This window comes from Taudactylus pleione, unplaced genomic scaffold, assembly GCF_031769625.1.
Source record: "Taudactylus pleione unplaced genomic scaffold, aTauple2 ptg000419l, whole genome shotgun sequence".
Taxonomy (NCBI): Eukaryota; Metazoa; Chordata; class Amphibia; order Anura; family Myobatrachidae; genus Taudactylus; species Taudactylus pleione.
Window position 1 is genome coordinate 1005952 of NW_028284821.1, and position 22700 is coordinate 1028651.

Sequence of the window (22700 nt, forward strand, 5' to 3'; positions counted from 1 at the left end):
CACAGTGAGTGGCGTACGCTGATCTATATGGGACTTCTATAAAACTTCTGAAAGATACCTTTATATGTTACACCCCTTCATACAGGCTGTAAGTGGGCATATGTTCCCCTGTATATATTTACAACATATAGAAATCTACCGCATAAGGGATAATTGCCCATCATCATGATTGGGGATCTCTTCCACTTCTAAAAGAAACCCAGATAAGAGGAAAACCATTTCCTAGAGTGTGAGTTGGGGTACGCCAATCACCGTCTAAATAAAACCCTTAAGTAAAATTAAGAAGGGGAAATTTACTTTACACACACCAATTAATCAGAGACTGGTTTACACATTGTATGTTTTTATTCTTATGTAACATGACTACAAGGACAACTGAATCCACCTATAGAGAAAGGACAAACAAGTTTCACATGAGGTTTCACTATAAAAAGGACCGTGTTTTTATACATCTAATCACGTGTAACCAATGGTGTAGAGATCAAGCGCCTTGAGTTTGAGACATCTCCAATTGTTTTATTTCACAGTACATTTATAGTTTATCGATAGGCTTGCACACCATTTTATATCTATCTAACACAGGCTACATATTAGCTGATATGAGTACAATGGATATTTTGCTTTAGACCTTCACATGTAATGTTTGATCAGCTCTTAAAAGCATCTCTGATACCTTTAACATGTCCTCTCAAAAACAAATAACTATTTGTTGACCACAATATGACACAAGTACTTTTTAGAACAAAATATATAACAAGAGTTCTTGAAATACATTTTTATGATAACCAAAAATACAATTCACAATAAAAAATGAACAATTAAATTTGAGATATATATATAATATGCTCACCTTTTCATGAAAAAAAAAATGAGGGATCAGCACAAGTAAGTAAAATGGTGTAATTTTCAAAGGAGCCCCGGAAGAAAATCACCCATTAGGTGATTCAAACAGTCATGAAGTGTACCAGAATTTTGTTGTTACAACACTGAAAATAAACACCTTATACTCAGGTGAGTGATGAAGTCTTATATTTTCAGTTTTATTTAATGGTCATATGGATTGTACACCACCCTACATATGAAACATTTGACAATTAAGAGTGCTGCTTGCTTATCCTTCATTTACTATCAGACTAATGGTGGGATGTACTACATATCGCGTTTTTGATGTGATACATCTCGCCACTTATCAGGTCCATAGTGGCGTTGTTAATGCCGGTAAGCACTTAGAATTGCAACTAAAATCGCAAAGGACAGATCTTCTGAACAGAGCTGTCCTTTGTGAAGATAGGTCTTCCGGACTTATGTTCCAGGAGTGTATCAGTGCATGTGCTGGTTGCTGCACTTACCATGGGGTAACTGGGAGGGATCTTATTGGATCCCTCTCAGGGAACATTGCAAAGAGGAACCCATAGGCTTCTATTAGGCTACACCATCTATGAATAGCATTGCCGAATGGGTCCAAGCTCTGAAAAGTATCGCTGTCTGGAATTTGGTACATATGGGGAATGTGGCCAAAGCTTCGAAATAGTTTTGACTGCATTTTGCTTTTAGTACAACCTGCCCTAAATAGTTAACTTGATATACTGTAACCAAGCAAGTACATTTGTTATACTGTACCTGCAACTGACTGGGATCCTGGAATCCATGCTTTACTTTTACTCTTATAAGCCTGCAAAGTATGGGAAAATATTACCTGTTGTTTCATAAGTAGTATCTAACAATTTTTTCAATTAAAATATCCATCCTACTGCTAAAAAACTAATAAGCTTTCCACCATGTTGTTGAATACTTCAAGTGAACTAAGCTATTGGATTCTATTATTATGAATCGTTGTTGAGCTCCAATGTCTCCAACTCACTTCTCCACCACAAATATATAACAATGTTTCATCTACATATATATTAATGAATTACCTGCCAATTACCATCAAAGTCGTATTATATAAACTCTCGTTCTTAGAAGCATTACATCCTCCTGACAAGTCACATCATGAAACGCGTTGTGTAGGGAGGCTACTACTTTTACTATATTTAATACTGATCGGCATACAATCATCTTGCCTCTCTAGTTACCTCCGAAGTGTTTTTTTAATTGGTAAGAAGAATACACATCTAGGAGTGAACCAATACAATATGAATACATTATTAACACATGAACTGTTTGTTATTTATATTGTGGTATGTATTATTAATGTGCCTTTTTAATAATAGACTGCACTATTACTGAATTTTGGTATGTCCTTTTATGTACCCGAAGTTTATTTATAAGAGGAATAGTCACATAAATGAAATGGGGGAGACTTTGGAAAGTTTACCATATTTTGATGTAGTGCTTTTAAATTGTTGTGTCTCTGTTATGGATATATAAACTATACTTAAGGCTGGTCAATACAATCAATGTACTCCTGAATCTTGACAAGCAATTCACCATTGGGCACTTCAATTATTCACCTTTATACATTGCTACATCCTGGCTAGCAAAGGGTTCTGTTGAAGCTGCCACCTACTCTACATACAAGGGTATAAATACATGGACATATCCTGTTCATTGTTTCTACTTTTTAAATCCGTGATGTAGATAGTGACTGATTTTTTATATGTTATTTACCTGCTGCTCGAGACTGATCAAGCACACAAAGTACAGCTCTATAGTACCTATCATTCCACAGGCTCAACTCTAATGAATAAAGACAACGAAAGTCACACGAAGACAATGACCTTTACCAATATTGTTGATAATGGGTAAAAATATGACATTTGTTTTCTAAATCAAGCTTATACCATACGTTTGTGCTGGACCTTACCCCAAGCCGGCTTGCTACAAAGACACTGTTGTACTATTTTGTAACATTTAACAATTACACGCATTTACAGCGTATGTCAAACTAAATGCTGTATGCAAATAGATTCATATAGTTTCCACTGAGGAAATGATGTAGAACCCTGAAATAGTTCAGCTCTGAAGTTCTGCTGTTATATTCTATGAGTTAACATAATCACAAAATGCTCTTTTCTAAGAGACTTCAGAGTTGAATGCACATCTTGTCTGCCTACAGATTTTGTCTGCATGTGTCGGATGAGCAAATATGGGAAAGTCAGAGTCATACACATCTCAGCCGTAACGCCACTTGTGCACCTGTGACTGAATGGGTGTAACTACATCTTCATATATAGGATAAGTGTGGTGTGGGTATGTGGTTGGTGAGCAGTAAGAATTGTGGACAACTCAGAAATGGTTTTTATAGTATACATAGATCCGTCTGATTTCAGACAGATCTCTGGCACCAAGGATATTGCTGGTGCAAGTTTTATCTAACAGTGGCGATAAATGCGGGGGAAAGATCCAAGGGGACAATCAAGGTAATCACCCTCTATAACACAGACCCCTTTTCCCCCAGAGGCCACGGCAGGAGTGATGGAGTTGTCGGGTGCAAGCCCTGATCACCCCCCCTGGATCCGCCACTGGGTGGATACATGCATTTATTTAGTTATTATGTATGTTCATTTCCAATAAGGAAATGAATCCTATTTAAATAGTTTACTTTGCCAATTTTAATAATTAAAATGCATGTAATATTATTTATTAAATATTTTCTATTTGATTTCATATTAATATTATTAGTTGATTTCATTATTACCTGTTTAAATACCATTGGTCGTGATTAATAGGATAAGATGCTGAGTGATGGGGGCAGCAGGCTGGAGTGATGGAGCAGGAAGCTTGAGAGACACATTGGACAGGAGACTGCACAGACATGGGATAGGGGGCTGGAGAGACATGGGATAGGGGACAGGAGAGACATGGGATAGGGGGCTGGAGAGACATGGGATAGGGGACAGGAGAGACATGGGATAGGGGGCTGGAGAGACATGGGATAGGGGGCTGGAGAGACATGGGATAGGGGGCTGGAGAGACATGGGATAGGGGGCTGGAGAGACATGGGATAGGGGGCTGGAGAGACATGGGATAGGAGGCAGGAGAGACATGGTATAGGGGGCAGGAGAGACATGGGATAGGGGACAGGAGAGACATGGTATAGGGGGCAGGAGAGACATGGGATAGGGGACAGGAGAGACATGGTATAGGGGGCAGGAGAGACATGGGATAGGGGACAAGAGAGACATGGAGAGAGACATGGAATAGGGGGCTGGAGAGACATGGGATAGGGGGCTGGAGAGACATGGGGCATAGAAGCCTTGACGTGGTCTAGTGGCTTAAACATATCTTTACAAATATATGTGGACTGAGATCTCTGTGCCTGATTCAGCAAGGAACGCACGCTAGCAGATGCATGCACCTGGCCGCTGTGAGTATATGCTAATCAATGCATACGCACGGAGACCGCAGCACAAGATGCAGACGCCAAGCCCCATATTAAGCCGCCCATCTCCCTTTACTCACAGCCTGATCAGTACGCAAGATAGCGTAAACATCGGTAGCATCGAGAACCATCAGACCCATAGGGACAATAGTGGTTGACCTGAGCTGCCGCAGGATTTTGTCCGCTTCCTGTGTACAGCTTACGGTATGGCTGCGTTAGCCACCGCACTGCCTTAATTATGCACGCCCCTATAATGGCATCCCAACGCACAGGCACGCCTGCGTTCGCCAAACCACCCACCATCACCACCCACAAATGGCACTTCCTGTCAATCAATATCGGAAGGGTCTGCGACTCTGCGTACACACTGCGTGTGGTCTGCGTACCCTAACCTGATCACACTGGCTAGTTTGCACATGTGCAATGTGAAGCAAGCGCATGCGCAGTGTGAAAACATCGGCCAAGTGCATGCACTCTCTCCTTTGCGTTCCTTACTGAATCAGGCCCTCTGTACAGTATTTCTATTATCATGTAGTATTCAATTATCATTGATGATCCTTTGCAGAGTGCTGGGGAAACATTTTTCTTTTTTCTTGTCTAGATTAACCCCTCCCTTTTCATGCACCAAGGGCCATTAAGTTAATTGGAGCAACCTCTATTTTATATTACTTTTTTTAGAGGCATGTATGGGACCAGCCTTTGGAAGGTGTTCTGGTTCCTGTAGAGCCATTTGGAGATTTTTTGTTTTTTTCCAGATGTGTTGGCTCACAATTTAGATATATTAGTGCTGGGGTAACATTTTTCCTTTGTCTTAAAGGGACATGAGGCTAGAGTAATATGGCAGGAGGCTGGAAAGACAGGGGTTGCATGCTGGAGTGACAAAGCAGGAGGCTGGAAAGACATGAGGCTGGAATGACAGGGCAGGTTCCTGCAAAGACATGGGGCATGAGGTTGGAGAGACATGGGGCAGGAAGTTTGAGAGACATTGGGCAGGAGACTGGAGAGACATTGGGCAGGAGACTGGAAAGACATGGGTCAGGAGGCTTGAAAGATAGGGTGCTGGAGTAAAGGGATTGGAGGCTGGAGTAATGAGGCTGGAAAGACAGGAGGCTGGAGTGACAAGAGGCAGGAGGCTATATAGACATGTGGCAGGAGGCTGGAGAGATACGGGGCAAGGAGGCTGCAGGGGATATGGGCCAGGAAGTGACACAGGGGGCACGAGTCTGGTTGAACCTTTGTTTTGTATGATGTGTACTCAGAAACCCCCCTGCATGTGCCACTGCCGAGCAGCTTATAGAGAGGCCTGATATTTGCAAAATGGCATGGTCAAACCTCTCACACTTTGTCATGCACTGGCAAATATGCCAACCAGTGCAGGGCCAAGATTTATATCCCGGTGGCTGATGGCATGGAAAGCATGTATAGGTCATCTAAGCCTATTTGGGATGCATGAGGCAGTGCACTAGGTAATGTTTCATATTATAAAACATCATTCCATGAATACTACATTTGATGCATCTCTCCTCATCCATAACCTGAGTCATTCTTGCATAACGAAACAATTAGAAATATGGTAACAATGATCAGTAGTGGTTATTAATTAAGTGTATCATTAAATCATTCTACTTATTAATATGTAACATAATTAATCATGTAGTATGTATAATATTTATCCAGTAATTATGCACTGTAAGCATTAATGTACATAGAGACCCACTGTGGCAACATGGTATTTGTTATTATTGAAACATTTTTCTTTTTTTTTTATTTCAACTTAAACAAATAAAAATTTGTATTTGTCCAGAATTCTGGGAGTATATTTACTAAAGTGAGGGTTTTTAGTAGTGAAGATGTTGCCCATAGCAACCAGTCAGATTATACCTATTATCTTCTAGAAGGTGCTAGAAGAGTGTTAAGTAGAATGTGATTGGTTGCTATGAGCAACATCTCCATGTGTCTTGACTCATTTGATTTATTAACAATTCAGTAGTTCAAAGCGGTGGCTGTGACATCCCTCACTATATCCTCCTCACTCCCAGCTCTTGGCTCCAGTTCAGAAGGCCCATGCTAGTTTGTGGGTTATCTTCACTCTAGTGGTTTTCAGTTTCAATGTGTATGGGAAAGATAGACACTGAGATGTTGAAGAAAACACTGTTTGCTTCACTTTTACTATTACAATATAGCGTGCAATGCGTTTATTGTTTATTTACATGGTGAATTAAAAACATGCAGCACAGTATGTACGTGGAATATAAGGTGCAAAACAAAGTAGGTGACGTGCAGAACAAGCTACATGCATAAATCCAATGACAGCAAACAAATAAAGCAAAATGCGTAAGGACCATAGGCAAGTCAACAATATAACAGAAAATAAAGTACAAAGCAAAGTGAATAATACAAATATACACAGATGTATAAGGGAGTGGACAACAAACCAGGAGAAGAAAGGGCTCTACTAGTGAGAACTTAATTTTAATTTAAAATAATAATTACTTGCATCTCCATGGCTGTTATGTTCTCTCTGACTCTCTTATTCCCTCAATTTGCACATTTATTAAACATATTGAACACATATCCAAAGGTGGCAGATTTAGCTCCCGTGCCACTGGTTTCCCTCTGGTGGTTACAGATCTTGCCTTTGGGTCTTTGCCACATTTCTTAACCGCAGGATATGGCATCCACAGCATTTATGTTGTTAGTTATCTGTTGTCAAAATACCATCTTGATTTCATAGAACCTTGAGAATAGTGACCCTAGAGACATGCTGTGGACATTTCTGGCTAGGAAAGGGTAAGTAGCGAAGGGTCCACGCGGCCCGCTATTATTGTTGCGGTCACGGCTATACTCCTGATTGCCAACACAGGGAGTATCAGCACAAGGTGCCACACCAAAAGCTCACATCTAGCAATGATGCAGTGACAGCCGGTCACTATACCCCACAGCCGGGAAGGTACAGACAGGAAAAGCTGAACCACCAGACTACAGCAGTTCAACATCAGCTGCAACACTCCGTGCACTAAGTTTCTTTACAGAAACATTTGGACATTTTTCTATACCTCTCCTTTTTTAACCTTTTCTCATCATTACCGTACACTGCTGCCTGCCTGTGTACACTATTACCCAACACACACCCCTCTTCCTGTGTAGTCCGTTGTGTCCCAGTCTTTATTTTGCTGAGGGTATTAGTACACATCAGCTGGCTTATATATGAACAGTTCATATTTTGATTTTAATGATCCATGAAACACAGGACAATACAGTTCTGTGACTTTGAACCAAGAATGTCAATTAGTGGAGCAATTACTACTATTAATATTATTGTTATATAGAGAATTTTAGATTACTAAATAAATTGCCATTGATTTTACCAATACAGTGTCCTGTGCCAATAGTTACTCACATAGGATATACACGTAGGTCAACAGATCAACACACTAAGGTTGAGTGCTGGGTACTCCCAAATTAAAAGATACATTTTGACATTGAGGTTAGTGACCTCTTCTACCCGAAGCCGGTGATAAATCTTCAATGCACCAGCACACATAACCATTTAACTTGTTTAGGTGTATACATTTGTTTGTTTAAAAAAAACTTATACCACTATTACACTGGCCAAATAACCTGGGTTATTGCCGTTTGAAGTGAACCCAGGTCGTGGTTATGTGTAAAAGTGACCCGGCAATCCAACCTGAGCAGCGATCGGAGTTTAACATGGGAATGACCCGTGTAACCCTGCAGTCATCTGACCCACGTCCAGGTATGACCCTGTGGAGAGTCGGCCCATCTCCAAGCACCAGCAGAGGAGAAGCCCCGGCAATAACTCGGGTCCAGTCTGCAGTGCAAAAGGGTCTCAAGCCACTGTGACACGGCTTGGACCCTGTGTTCAGTGACCTGGGCTGGACCAGGGTTTTAGGTGTAAAAGGGTTATGAAGGGTCCTCTCACTAGCAAGGCAGTCCTTGTCTAATGTAATGTCGTAGCTCTTACTTGACAATGTTGCAAAAAATATAATGAATAAAAAAACTAGTACTTATAGCAGTGGTTCCCAAACTTTTTGGAATCATGACACTTTAGAGAATCAGCAATTTTATCATGGCACTCTAAGGATAAAAGTTTAAGCAACTCTACAAAGTAAATTTGCTCATATGTCACCCTTATACTGGGTACACACTAGACAATGTGTGTCCCCGGCTGATACACAATGCAATCAACGAATATGAACGACTGGTAAATGACCACGAGATATGTCGTTCACCAGCCGTTTCCACAAGCATGGGGTCATTCCTCAAATTGACAGATTGAGCAGCGTGTAGTCTTGATCTGTCAATGCGATGAACGACCCCACGGGAGCGCGCATGGTCGTTCATAGTGGGTACACAATGGCCGATGTGGACACAATGTCGGCCCAATCTCCCAGATCGGGCAGTATATCGTTTAGTGTGTACCCAGCTTTAGTTTCAGTTATGTGGTGGTGGACAGGGTTAGGATTCTATTTGTCCACATATTCTATGCTCTAATTTTGCCTATCACATGGACCATAAATAAATCAATTTGGTCCTCAACCTCCAACTCATGTCACCCCTGCAAGTGCCCTGTTGCACCCCAAGCTGCCAAGGCACCAAGTTTGGAAACCACTGACCTATAGTGGATTGATGTGGTGGCATGGCGGGATCCAGTTAAGATGCCGACGGACAGGATGCCGAACGTCAGGATACCAACGCCGGAATCCCGATGCCCGTCACTTACCGGCCCCTGTCAGGATCTACACCATCGGGATGCCACTGTTGGTCTTCTGTCCGCCGGCATCCCGTCTGCCGGTAAATCATACTGATTCCGGCATGGCAATCTATTATTGCTGTCTTGTTACATATGAGGATCCACAGGGACTGAACTCTCACTGAGGAGTCTATGTAGTAAGCAGTGTTAGGAGACAGAGTGAAAAGTTATAAGAAAGTGATACGGTGCCAGCCAATCAGCTCCCAACTGTCATTTTTCAAACACAGCCTGTGAGATGACAGTTGGGAGCTGATTGGCTGGCACCTTATCACTTTCTTATCACTTTTCACTCTGTCTCCTAACAGTGCTTAGTAAATAGATCCCTCCATAAATTAGGCAAGTGAAAGGTTAATTTACACTAAGGAAAATCATCATCCTTGATGAATGATATAATATAATCATTTCTGTGTATACATGGGATATACAGCAGTTGGTACTAAAGTTATAATTATCACATGGATTCACATCTAAATTGAAACATCACATTTCTGCCTCTTCTAGCCTATTGGTCAACTTTGTTTAGGGATCATTGTAATAAATATTCGAAATAATCTTAAATCGATACTACATTTATTTATCTTTAACAAAAGGAATCAGGAAAACAAATAAATATTTTGTTCATCCTGTGGGATCTCGCCAAGGACAGATCTAGCAAGATGTGTAATAATTGTACAGGCCTACAAAGGGAACAGGCATAATGTGCCGGAAGTAATAAATGTACAGGTTACAGGAGTGGGGCAGGGCTCAAGCTTTCATAGATGATTTATGCAAGGAGAAAGAAATAAGCAAATTTGTAACTGTTAATTACTTTTCCTTGAATAGTCCTTGACAACCGTATATATTTCCCTTCCATGTTTTCTTTTTATATTTTATACTTGCTGTTGCCCGCGGCTTCGCCCATGATGAAATTGCTTCTGCCAACTTTTTTTTTATTTGATGTGTTCTAGTTATATTGCTTTGCATAGGGGCCCTGTTGCGGGAGTGGCCAACGTGACCAGCAGACTAGTGGCAGCAGCGCCTTCACCCACCACTCACACCAATATCACTGTGTGCCCTGTGCACAGACTGCTATGTAGCCTATCCTATTCACCCACCACTCACACCAATGTCACTGTGTGCCCTGTGCACAGACTGCTATGTAGCTTATCCTATTCACCCGCCACTCACACCTATGTCACTGTGTGCCCTGTGCACAGACTGCATTGTAGCCGATCCTATTCACCCACCACTCACACCAATGTCACCGTGTGCCCTGTGCACAGACTGCTATGTAGCCTACCCTATTCACCCACTACTCACACCAATGTCACCGTGCACCCTGTGCACAGACTTCTATGTAGCCTATCCTATTCACCCACCTCTCACACCAATGTCACTGTGTGCCCTGTGCACAGACTGCTATGTAGCCTATCCTATTCACCCAACACTCACAAAAATGTCACTGTGTGCCCTGTGCACAGACTGCTATGTAGCCTATCCTATTCACCCACCACTCACACCAATGTCACTGTGTACCCTGTGCACAGACTGCTATGTAGCCTATCCTATTCACCCAACACTCACAAAAATGTCACTGTGTGCCCTGTGCACAGATTGCTATGTAGCCTATCCTATTCACCCACCGCTCACACCAATGTCACTGTGTACCCTGTGCACAGACTGCTATGTAGCCTATCCTATTCACCCAACACTCACAAAAATGTCACTGTGTGCCCTGTGCACAGACTGCTATGTAGCCTATCCTATTCACCCACCACTCACACCAATGTCACTGTGTGCCCTGTGCTCAGACTGCTATGTAGCCTATCCCATTCACCCACCACTCACACCAATGTCACTGTGTGCTCTGTGCACAGACTGCTATGTAGCCTATCCCATTCACCCACCGCTCACACCAATGTCATTGTGTGCCCTGTGCACAGACTGCTATGTAGCCTATCCTATTCACCCACCACTCACACAAATGTCACCGTGTGCCCTGTGCACAGACTGCTATGTAGCCTATCCTATTCACCCACCGCTCACACCAATGTCATTGTGTGCCCTGTGCACTGACTTCTATGTAGCCTATTCTATTCAAGTGATCGTGGGCTCAAAGCACCTCTCCCCCCACCCCTTACCGACCACGCATGGTGCCACACCTATCTCTTGGATTGATGATGTCAATAAATTTGGTTTCTGCTATTGCTCAGGTGTAATTAGACGGATCGAGATGAAACATGGTGCAGGTTATTTCTGGGAGTTTCCACTACAAAATGATACAGTTTTCATGAAAATCGGTTCAGTGGTTTTTGTGCCAACTTGGAACAAACAGACAAACACAACATTGTTATACTATTAGTATAAATAATATATTGGGTATGTGTCCCAAAGACTCCGATGGGAATATAGAGGTATACTATCTAACTTCCAGGGAGTTTCATTTTTCTCTCTCTCCGTAGCTGAGTAAGGTGTTAACTCATTATTATATTGCTGCATTGCATATTAATGATTTGCTTATTTCCATGTTGTCTTCATGACAGAAACTATAAACCAAAATAACAGAACATATAGAAAAGACCTGCAATGACCCTCGGGAATTCAGTCATTACTGTCATAGAAAGTACTATATATTGGCTTCCAGTGCATCATCTGTCGCTTTTAGTGGTATTGTGTAATAACATGAATCCCATTAGTTCATTAAAGTTAGTAGACAGTATTCTGTCTCCACAATGTGATATGCTGGAACTTGATGTGCTGTAAATGGATGTGACTTGTAGACTATATTATTCTATTAAAATTAACTCCAATTATTCAAATGAGTGAAGGAACTGATTTGATAAAGTAAAGAAGTTTAGTCCCACCCCATCATGACAAAATGCTGCAATTAGCGTGTCCATGAGGAGGGGGCTAGATCTAAATAATGCAACATGTTATCCCTGCCCCTTCCATATGGACTTAGGATTCCAGGTAATTATCTCCCCATCCTGCCCACTTCACTAGGATGTGGGCAGGGTGCGCGAGATTCAACCACTCTCCCAGTGGTGCGGGGGACTACCTGCAACTTCTTGGGAGAGTAAGTAAGTATGTGTATACATCACTCTACAGTAATTACAGTTAATACGTAACTGAGGTATTACCTTTCTTTATGCAAAGTACGCATTGACAATAGGGATGTGCTCTGAGCCCCGTGGTTTGGTTTTGGATTTGTATCTCCTTGTGTTTTGGATCTGGATTTGGTTTTGCCAAAGCCGCAAATTGCGGGATTTGGTTCTGTTTTTTTTTTTTTTAAATCATAAAAACAGCTAAAATCACATTATTTGGGCCTGGTTTTGTTCCTACGGTATTACTAACCTCAATAACATTTATTTCCAGTCATTTCCAGTCAATTGGGAACACCTCTCAGCTCACAATATTGATTTGTTTCATCTCGTTTAGGGCAAAACTTTGCATCCAGCTAGCTGGCGGACTAAGATAAGCGACAGCAGTGGGCGGCACTAACATGTGGCAGTTCAGCTTCCAACATGGCACAGAGTGGCACTGCAGTGGTAGACAGGATGGCAGTTTAATAAACTATATGACCCCTAGGAATTTTAAAAACCAAGAATGTTTTCCTTGACTAAGTCAGAGGCCCGATGGAGTTGGAATGTGTTTATGGACTGAAGACAGGGAAAGGACAGAAGGATTGATTAGTTTTAAATTTATTTATTTTAATGTTTTGATTCTTAAAAAAAAATATGAGGGAAGATCAATCTAGGATCAAGTTCTTCAGTTCCTAAAATACATCTTTGATCTGGGAGAGGTTTTTTTTATTCTTTTATACATCTAATAGAAATGAGGTGACCTTGCTTGTGTAGGTGCTGCTAGAACATACTGTAAACAGACGTTTACTTTGTACCCAGGGATGTTGTTAAGGATAAATGGGACCAAGACTTGCTGTTTACGTCAGAGGAAAGCAGCCTGTAGTTCTCCGGCTGAAGTAGAACTCCCAGCATTTGCTGAGCCTATTGAAAGTTATTTGTCAACAACATTAATAAACATATTTGCACTTTATTGCACACATCCTGGCAGGAAGATGCTCTGTGCTGCTGCTCATATTTGCCCACCCCAGCAACTTGATGGTTCAGAATTTAAAAAAATAAAATAAAGGGGCATACAGGAGATGCTAGTAGTATAGAGTACACTTTTCCGTAAAACTCAAAAGTGACAGGTGCCCCGCCCACTATCCATCAACACCATGCCCACTCTCCACCCTAACCCGGCCCTAATTCCGCCCTAAACCCGCCCATCGCACTCCTCCTGACACTCCCTGTTTTACGCCCCTTTTTATATAAATTTCATATAAATTTGATATCAAATTAATATCAATTTTATATAAATTTTATATGAAGTTGATATTGTGCTATCAAATTTATATCACATTTTGTATAAAATGTGTATTTCATAATGCATTATTGGCTGTATATTATGAATTTTATTAACCCTTAGACAGCATATTTAAAAGACCATATAAACATTCGGTGTGTAGATATAAAAGCAATAAGCAGAATATGTCTACAAGCAAAAACCCCAGCTTGTTACGCTGCGCGGATAACCGGAAAATGCGGATGAAAAAAGCGTATTACACGGTATTAAATCCAGGGAGTTATAGCAGCGTTGATAAGTTCGATGCTGCGAATAAAGGCTCATTTAAATTCCCCAATATCAAAAAAATGGCTGCATGATCGAGATGCTTATACATTACATAAGCCGGCCAGGAAAAACTATCAAAGAAATATGATGTGCGTTTTGTATATAAATCAGCAATGGCAATGCGACTTGGTCTCGCACATAGATCTTGCGAAGTACAACGATGGTTTTAAGTGGAGATGAGCGGGTCCGGATTTCAGAGATCCGAGCCCACCCGAATTTAGCAGATCCGAGTCGGATGCAAGCTGGCTCAGATGTTTCCGCCTTACTCGGATCTCTCAAATCGAGGCAAAACCATAGAGATGAAATCTCGCGGTTCAAAAGCTCTCATCTCTATGATCAATGTAGTATATAAGGGACCACGCGACGGACGCCATTTCACTCAAGCTGTGGAGACTGAACAGGGAGGGTGGGTAGTGTAGGGCTGGGAGAGGTGCTGGTGCTGTCTGCTGTGTCCTGGGTTGGTGACTGCTGATCCATTCTGGGCTGGTGCTGTCACTGTGCTGCCTGCTGTGTCCACAGTGGGCTGTTGCTGTTCCATCTGGGCTGTCTGTGCAGTCTGCTGTGTCCTGGGCTGGTGCTGCTAATCCAATCTGGGCTGGTGCTGCTGATCCATTCTGGGCTGGTTCTTTGCTCTGTGCTGTCTGCAGTGTCCTGGCTGATGCTGCTGATTCATTCTGGGCTGGTGTTTTGCTGTCTGCTGTATCCATCTGAGCTGGTGTAGAACTGCAGATACATCTGGGCTGGTGCTGTGTCCATCTGGGCCCAAATTCTGGACTCAAAAAAAAAATATATATACATATATAGTAAAAAAAAAAAAAAAATCAATCAAAGTGTCTTTTATATTTTTCTGTGTGTGTGTGCATGTGTGTTAGGCGGAACCGCAGTACCGCACAAGATCCAGCCAGCAACACAAGTTGCAACCTAGTGCTGCTCGACTCCAGTTGCCATCAATCTGTGCTCTGGGCCCAAGTTTTGGAGCTGAAAAAAAAATAAAAATCAATTGTTTTTTTTTTTCTAATAATTGTCTGTGTGTCTGTGCGTGTTAGGCTTAGCTGCACAAGATCTAGCAAGTCGGCAATGTAACCTAATGCTGCCCAACTCCAGTCGTCATCAATCTGTGCTCTGGGCCCAAGTTCTGGACCCGAAACCCCCCCAAAAAATAGTGTCTTTGTCTATTTTCTGTGTACGTGTTAGGCTTAGCCACACAAGATACAGCAACGCAACCTTGTGCTGCCTGGCTCCAGTCGTCACCAATCTGTGCTCTGGGCCCAAGTTCTGGACCCCCCCCAAAAAATTGTGTCTTTTGTATATTTTTTTCTGTGTGCGCACGACTGCACGTGTGTGAATTTTGTAACCGCACCTTGGCTACACTATTCATGCTTGTGACGCTGCTTAAGACCGCAGAAAATATGGAGGACTGTCACTTGACAGGAGAGCAAGGCCAAGAACCACATGTTGTAGCTGCCGCCAGCAGTCAACTTCATTATCAACAATGACTAGATGAAAACTAGATGAAAAAAATCAATATTGTGAGCTGTGAGGTAACCAAAATTCACTGGAAACGAGTGGAAATAAATGTTATTGAGGTTATTAATACTGTAGGAACAAAAAAAAGGCACATTTTATGTGATTTTAGCTGTTTGATTTTTTTAAAGAAAAAAAATCCAGATCCAAAACCAAAACACGAAAACAGAACACCAAGGAAAAAAATCCAAAACCAGATTCAGATCCAAAACCAGGGGAGATCCAGATCCAAAACCAAAACACGAGGGTCGGCGCACATCTCTAGTTTTAAGTACATACTAATCATTTACTTATATTCGGTGAATTCGCATTGTATGCAAAATTTTCACAAAAATAAGTTTAGCCACATCATAATTAGCATTAAAATGTAGGTCATAAGCATCAGCTTTGTACACTTCCAAATCCGATGAGTTAAGCAGCAGTTTTGTACAACTCCAAATTCCATGAGTTGCTTAAAACATCTTCATGCAAAACTAACCGCGCCCTTAGAAAATGTGTTTTAGTAGATAAGAATGCCTGTGCATATTCACCGGTGTCAAAACTGGATTATTGGCTGAGACAAGATCAGTTTAAAATTGAAGCGTGCGCGACGCCATCTTGCAAATGACAGCTAGACTCCATTTTAGAAACAAGAATCTGCAAGACGCCATTTTGTGACCAGCATCATTTCAAGTCACATCTCAGGAGCTAAGAACAGATGGCTATGTTTTTGTTAAACTACCAAGGGCAACTGGAAGAACAAGCTTTCTGAGTAAATGTAAATAGAATAGACAATGGGTATTTTTACATACAAATTGGGAATCCCTGGATGCAGATAAAGTATAGTTGTGGCAATTGTAATATAATCCAAGCATTGATCTACACAATTGGATTTTTCTGAATCCTAAACAGGTCTTAGCCCCACACACAGACAGGATGGCCCCAACTTCACAGCTTGATTCACAGTTCACACAAGAGTCTGGGAGAACAAAACAGGTTTTTTTCCTTTGAACACAGGACAGGTGGGGGCCTGCTGACAGAGGGCATGTGGAACTACAATGCTCAGCAATCCACACTGCTGGATGTTCACTTCGTGTATGAGAAATTATGCACTTAAATCTCACCCATTAATAACTAGCGTCCTTATATCAAACCCCGAATACCCACACATTACATATTCACACATAAGGTTCAATAAGCTCTAAAGTGTATCATTTAAGTTGGTTCAGTTAGTTAAATGCTGAGAAATAAAGATATTTGATAACTAAGGTATTATACATGCTAAACAAGTCGTGTTTGGAGTTGTACTGATGCGTATTCTTTTTACAGTATTCCAGTGTTATCGGTGAGGAGATCGCATCATGCATTCTCGAGTTATGGATCGCAGAGCCTACAAGCAACAAAATGTATATTTTAGGAACAGCTGTTAGGATGTTGCAGGGGGCGTGAAGAGGAAGATCCCCAGCTGTTAGAGGCAGGGAGAGTCTGTTTGAACCAGCCTGTTAAATGTGCTGTAACAGATGCTTCTCCCCTGGGAACCAATGATATCAGCAACAGACTTCCCTATTGTCCTGTTTATTCTGGGGGGGTATAAATATGAGTGCACGAACGCTGGTTCTCAGTCTTCATGCTGAACGCTGTATGACTAGGGGTCTCTTGCTGATGCCTATCTCCGGGTCCGGAAGTGTCTGCGTATGTATACTGTACTTGGGGTCTGTATAATTTCCTTTTGCGCCTAAATTGTGTCTTGATCAATTGTGTGTAACTGTCTGAACTTTTACCTGAATATCACTTGTGCTTTGGAACCACAGATTCCACGTCTAAGTCTTTATTTATGGTATGACTGCGTACGCAAATTAGCGTCATCCTTAGAGGTTTATAGGAAGGGTTTTAGAAGGTACAGGCAGGGGTATATAGAGGTTCATTTTAATATCAACACCGGGGATCAAATAACAAGCAACAAATAAAATGTAAGAAACTGTATGAAATGTACCAGATCAATATAGTTTAACATCCTTTCATTTCAAATGATAATTGTTATAAATTAACTATTTAAGAAACTGTATGATTTGTTTATTACCAGATCAATATAGTTTAACATCCTTTGATTTCAAATGATAATTGTTATAAAATAAGATGTATTTAAACCCTTTATATAAAATTTGTATTTTGTAGAATTATTGACTGCGTATAATGATTTTATTAACCCTTAGACAAACAAAATATTTAAAAGACCATATGAAATGCAATTTCGCAGCTCAGAATACTTACAGATATATAGATGTTTTACAGGACTTCATATACAGCCGTAATAACACATACCACAGAACGATTAAGTGTACGCCATGTGTAGTGAATCCCACTAACGTTTTGACAATTTTCAAGATCACGTACGGCGAATACTTTAAAAGCAATAAATCCCTGCAGCATTTAGTTGTCGCTGAACGCGCACGTATCTCCAAATATAGGGATATATATCAAAAAGGCTACAATCAGAATTATTCTGAGGAGATATTTGTAATACACAGGGTGGTTAAGCTACAGTATAACAAGCAGATTTTACACCGAAGAGCTTCAAAGTAGGGGTGTGCACCGGCCACTTTTCGTGTTTTGTGTTTTGGTTTTGGATCTGGATCTTTCTTCGTGTTTTGGATCTGGATTGGTTTTGCCAAAACCACCCTTCCGTGTTTTGGGTTCTGGGTTTTGTGTTTTGGATCTGTATTTTTTTGAAAAAAAGCATAAAAACAGCTAAAATCACAGAATTTGTAGGTTTTTCTGCTCCTATGCTATTATTAACCTCAATAACCTTAATTTCCACTCATTTCCAGTCTATTCTGAACACCTCACACTTCACAATAGTGTTTTTATGTCCAAAAGGTTGCACCGAGGTAGCTGGATGACTATGCTAAGCGACACGAGTGGGCGGCACAAACACGTGACCCATCTATGCGTGAAACTGCAGTGGCGGACAGGATGGCAGTTTGAAAAACTAGGCCCCAAACTGTACATAATGCAAAGAAAAAAAGAGGTGCAAGATGGAATTGTCCTTGGGCCCTCCCACCCACCCTTATGTTGTATAAACAGGACATGCACACTTTAACAAACCAATCATTTCAGCGCCAGGGTCTGCCACACAACTGTGGCTGAAATGATTGGTTCGTTTGGGCCCCCACAAAACAAGCTGGCAATTAATCTGTCCCTGCACAAACTGGCTCTACGGAGGCAAGATGTCATCCTCATCCTCCTCATCCACCGATTCCTCACCCTCTTCAGTGTGTACATCCTCATCCTCACAGAGTATTAATTCGTCCCTGCTGGAACCACAGGTCCCTCTGTACGTTCTGGAGGCTGGTCTCCCTGGAAGAGTTGAATTGTTGAAGTTGTATGAACATCATCTTCTCCACATTTTGTGGAAGCAACCTCCTACGCCTTTCGCTGACAAGGTTCCCGGCTGCACTAAAAACTCTTTCGGAGTACACACTGGAGGGGGGGCAACTCAGGTAAAATAGAGCCAGTTTGTACAGGGACCTCCAAATTGCTTCTTTTTCCTGCCAGTACAGGTACGGACTGTCTGACATGCCTACTTGGATGCTGTCACCGATGTAATCCTTTAACAGACAGACGCACGCTTGTCGCTGCTGCTTTGAGGATTCAAGTGCGGCTACAGCCCACACAATTCACAAAGACAGAAAAAAAAAAAGAATATTTTTATTGTTTGTGGAGCACACTTTGAGGGTTACACCACCCTTTAACAGACAGACGCACGCTTGTCGCTGCTGCTTTGAGGATGCAAGTGCGGCTACAGCCCACACAATTCACAAAGACAGAAAAAAGAAGAAGAATATTTTAATTGTTTGTGTAGAACACTTTGAGGTGTCACCACCCTTTAACAGACAGACGCACGCTTGTCGCTGCTGCTTTAAGGATGCAGGTGCGGCTACAGCCCACACATTTCACAAAGACCGAAAAAAAAAGAACAATATTTTAATTGTTTGTGTAGAACACTTTGAGGTGTCACCACCCTTTAACAGACAGACGCACGCTTGTCGCTGCTGCTTTAAGGATGCAGGTGCGGCTACAGCCCACACAATTCACATAGACAGAAAAAAAAAGAACAATATTTTAATTGTTTCTGTAGCACACTTTGAGGGTGTCACCACCCTTTAACAGACAGACGCACGCTTGTCGCTGCTGCTTTAAGGATGCAGGTGCGGCTACATCGCACACAAGTCACAAACACATTAAAAAAATAGTTTTTTATTTTTTGGAGCACTTTGAGAGTTACACCACCCTTTAACAGACAGACGCACGCTTGTCGCTGCTGCGTTAAGGATGCAGGTGCGGCTACAGCCCACACATTTCACAAAGACCAAAAAAAAAAGAACAATATTTTAATTGTTTGTGTAGCACACTTTGAGGGTGTCACCACCCTTTAACAGACAGACGCACGCTTGTCGCTGCTGCTTTAAGGATGCAGGTGCGGCTACAGCCCACACATTTCACAAAGACCAAAAAAAAAGAACAATATTTTAATTGTTTGTGTAGCACACTTTGAGGGTGTCACCACCCTTTAACAGACAGACGCACGCTTGTCGCTGCTGCTTTAAGGATGCAGGTGCGGCTACAGCCCACACAATTCACAAAGACAGAAAAAAGAACAATATTTTAATTGTTTGTGTAGCACACTTTGAGGGTGTCACCACCCTTTAACAGACAGACGCACGCTTGTCGCTGCTGCTTTAAGGATGCAGGTGCGGCTACAGCCCACACAATTCACAAAGACAGAAAAAAAAGAACAATATTTTAATTGTTTGTGTAGCACACTTTGAGGGTGTCACCACCCTTTAACAGACAGACGCACGCTTGTCGCTGCTGCTTTGAGGATGCAGGTGGAATCTAGACGGGATTTGGAACCGAGGACACACTACCTCCATCAATTGTCTAAATCCCACTGCACTAATGTCGGATACCAGACGCACGTCTAACACCAACATAGCAGTCAAGGCCTCAGTTATACGTTTTGCTTCAGGATGACTGCTGTCGTACTTCATCCTCATCGCTAGGGACTGTTGGAGGGTCAATTGTTTAGTAAAAGTAGTGATGTTCCTACTTCCTCTCTGGGATGATGAACAACTCCCAGCAGCAGCAACAGCACTAGGAGGAAGAGGTTCTTGATCTTTCCCTATTTTATTTTTATCGGAGAAAGTTTGGTCCTCCATTTATGTTATATTGATATATATACGTGCGGCTAAAGCGCACACAAACACAGAAAATATTATTTTATTTTTGCTGGAGAGTAGTGCACTTTGTGGGTTACACCACCCTTTAAGAAATGAGCCAGCCGGCTCTTTACTTATGGGTCACAGGCGCACGCTTGGCGCTGCTCCTTTGTTGATGCACGTGCAGCCACAGTGCACACAATTCACAAACACAGAAAATAATTTTTTTTTTGGTTTGGACTGGAGTGTACTTTCGGGGGTTACAGCACCCTTAACGGTCAAGCCAGCCGGCCCTTTACTTATGACACAGGCGCACGCTTGGCACTACTTTGTTGATGCACGTGCGGCTACTGCGCACACAATTCACAAACACAGAAAATAATTTTTTTTTTGGTTTGGACTGGAGTGTATTTTCGGGGGTTACAGCACCCTTTAACGGTCAAGCCAGCCGGCCCTTTACTTATGACACAGGCGCACGCTTGGCACTACTTTGTTGATGCACGTGCGGCTACTGCGCACACAATTCACAAACACAGAAAATAATTTTTTTTTTGGTTTGGACTGGAGTGTACTTTCGGGGGTTACAGCACCCTTAACGGTCAAGCCAGCCGGCCCTTTACTTATGACACAGGCGCACGTTTGGCACTACTTTGTTGATGCACGTGCGGCTACTGCGCACACAATTCACAAACACAGAAAATAATTTTTTTTTGGTTTGGACTGGAGTGTACTTTCGGGGGTTACAGCAACCTTAACGGTCAAGCCAGCCGGCCCTTTACTTATGACACAGGCGCACGCTTGGCACTACTTTGTTGATGCACGTGCGGCTACTGCGCACACAATTCACAAACACAGAAAATAATTTTTTTTTTGGTTTGGACTGGAGTGTACTTTCGGGGGTTACAGCACCCTTAACGGTCAAGCCAGCCGGCCCTTTACTTATGACACAGGCGCACGCTTGGCACTACTTTGTTGATGCACGTGCGGCTACTGCGCACACAATTCACAAACACAGAAAATAATTTTTTTTTGGTTTGGACTGGAGTGTACTTTCGGGGGTTACAGCACCCTTTAACGGTCAAGCCAGCCGGCCCTTTACTTATGACACAGGCGCACGCTTGGCACTACTTTGTTGATGCACGTGCGGCTACTGCGCACACAATTCACAAACACAGAAAATATATTATTTTTTTAGCACTTGGGGGGAGCACCCCTGATGGACAGAGCACCCCCTGGACAACACTTCAGCACCCCTTTAGGACTGGAACACTGCACAGGACTTTGGAGTGGACACAGCCCCTATGGAGAACTGACTGCACAACACAGTCCAGCCAGCCCCTATGGACTTTGAAGTAGTGGACACAGCCCCTATTAACAACAGCAGCACAGCACAACACAGCCAGCCCCTATGGACTTTGAAGTAGTGGACAACAGCAGCACTACACTACACTACACTACACAGCCCTAACTCCCACCCTCCCTCTTCACTGTCCACAGCCGAGTGAGAAAATGGCGCCGACGTGTGTACCTTATATAGGATCCAAAACCCGCGAGACTCGGAAGGCGGGAAGATGACGTTTTGCCTCGATTTCAGATCCGAGTCAGGCGGGAAAAGTCGAGCCTGACTCGGATCGGACTCGGATCGGGGGGGCTCGGGGGGGTTCGGATTTCAGAAATCCGAACCCGCTCACCCCTACTTCAAAGCAGACCAAAATTGCAGAATGCCACTGGACATTGGTGGCTTCTTGGATGGGATAAGACACTACAACCCTTAGCCCAGTTGCTTGTGTGATTTTGTGCTCAGATAGGGCTTCACAGAGTGTATGTATCGATGGGGGATGCGTGTGTGAAATTGGACACGTGAAGAAAAAAAATAAAAACTATAGGCATTTCAAGAGCACGGTCAGGATGCTGAATTGACAGATAAATTATGATATATATATATATATATATATATATATATATATATATATGTAGAAATATACCCTCTTTGGAATTAAAATGTACTGATTTAGTATTTGAAATAAATAGTATAGAAGCTTGTATAATATTTGAATGTATCATTATTTATTTATTACCAGTTATTTATATAGCGCACACATATTCCGCAGCGCTTTACAGAGAAAATTGTAGTTTGTCTTCCATTAAACCTGAGCAATCACCGATATTCGTTTTGATGCCCAAAACAGTAACTTTACAATGTATTGCT

General features: G+C 42.1%; 1 protein-coding gene across 1 annotated transcript in view; it reads right to left on the bottom strand.

Annotated features, from left to right (window-relative positions):
- Positions 1-22700, bottom strand: part of CLNK (cytokine dependent hematopoietic cell linker) — a 169707-nt gene that overhangs the window by 53478 nt on the left and 93529 nt on the right. Inside the window, exon 6 of the mRNA XM_088447119.1 lies at positions 1621-1672. Within this exon, the coding sequence (XP_088303245.1) occupies positions 1621-1672 (52 nt within the window). The remainder of the gene's footprint in view (positions 1-1620; positions 1673-22700) is intronic.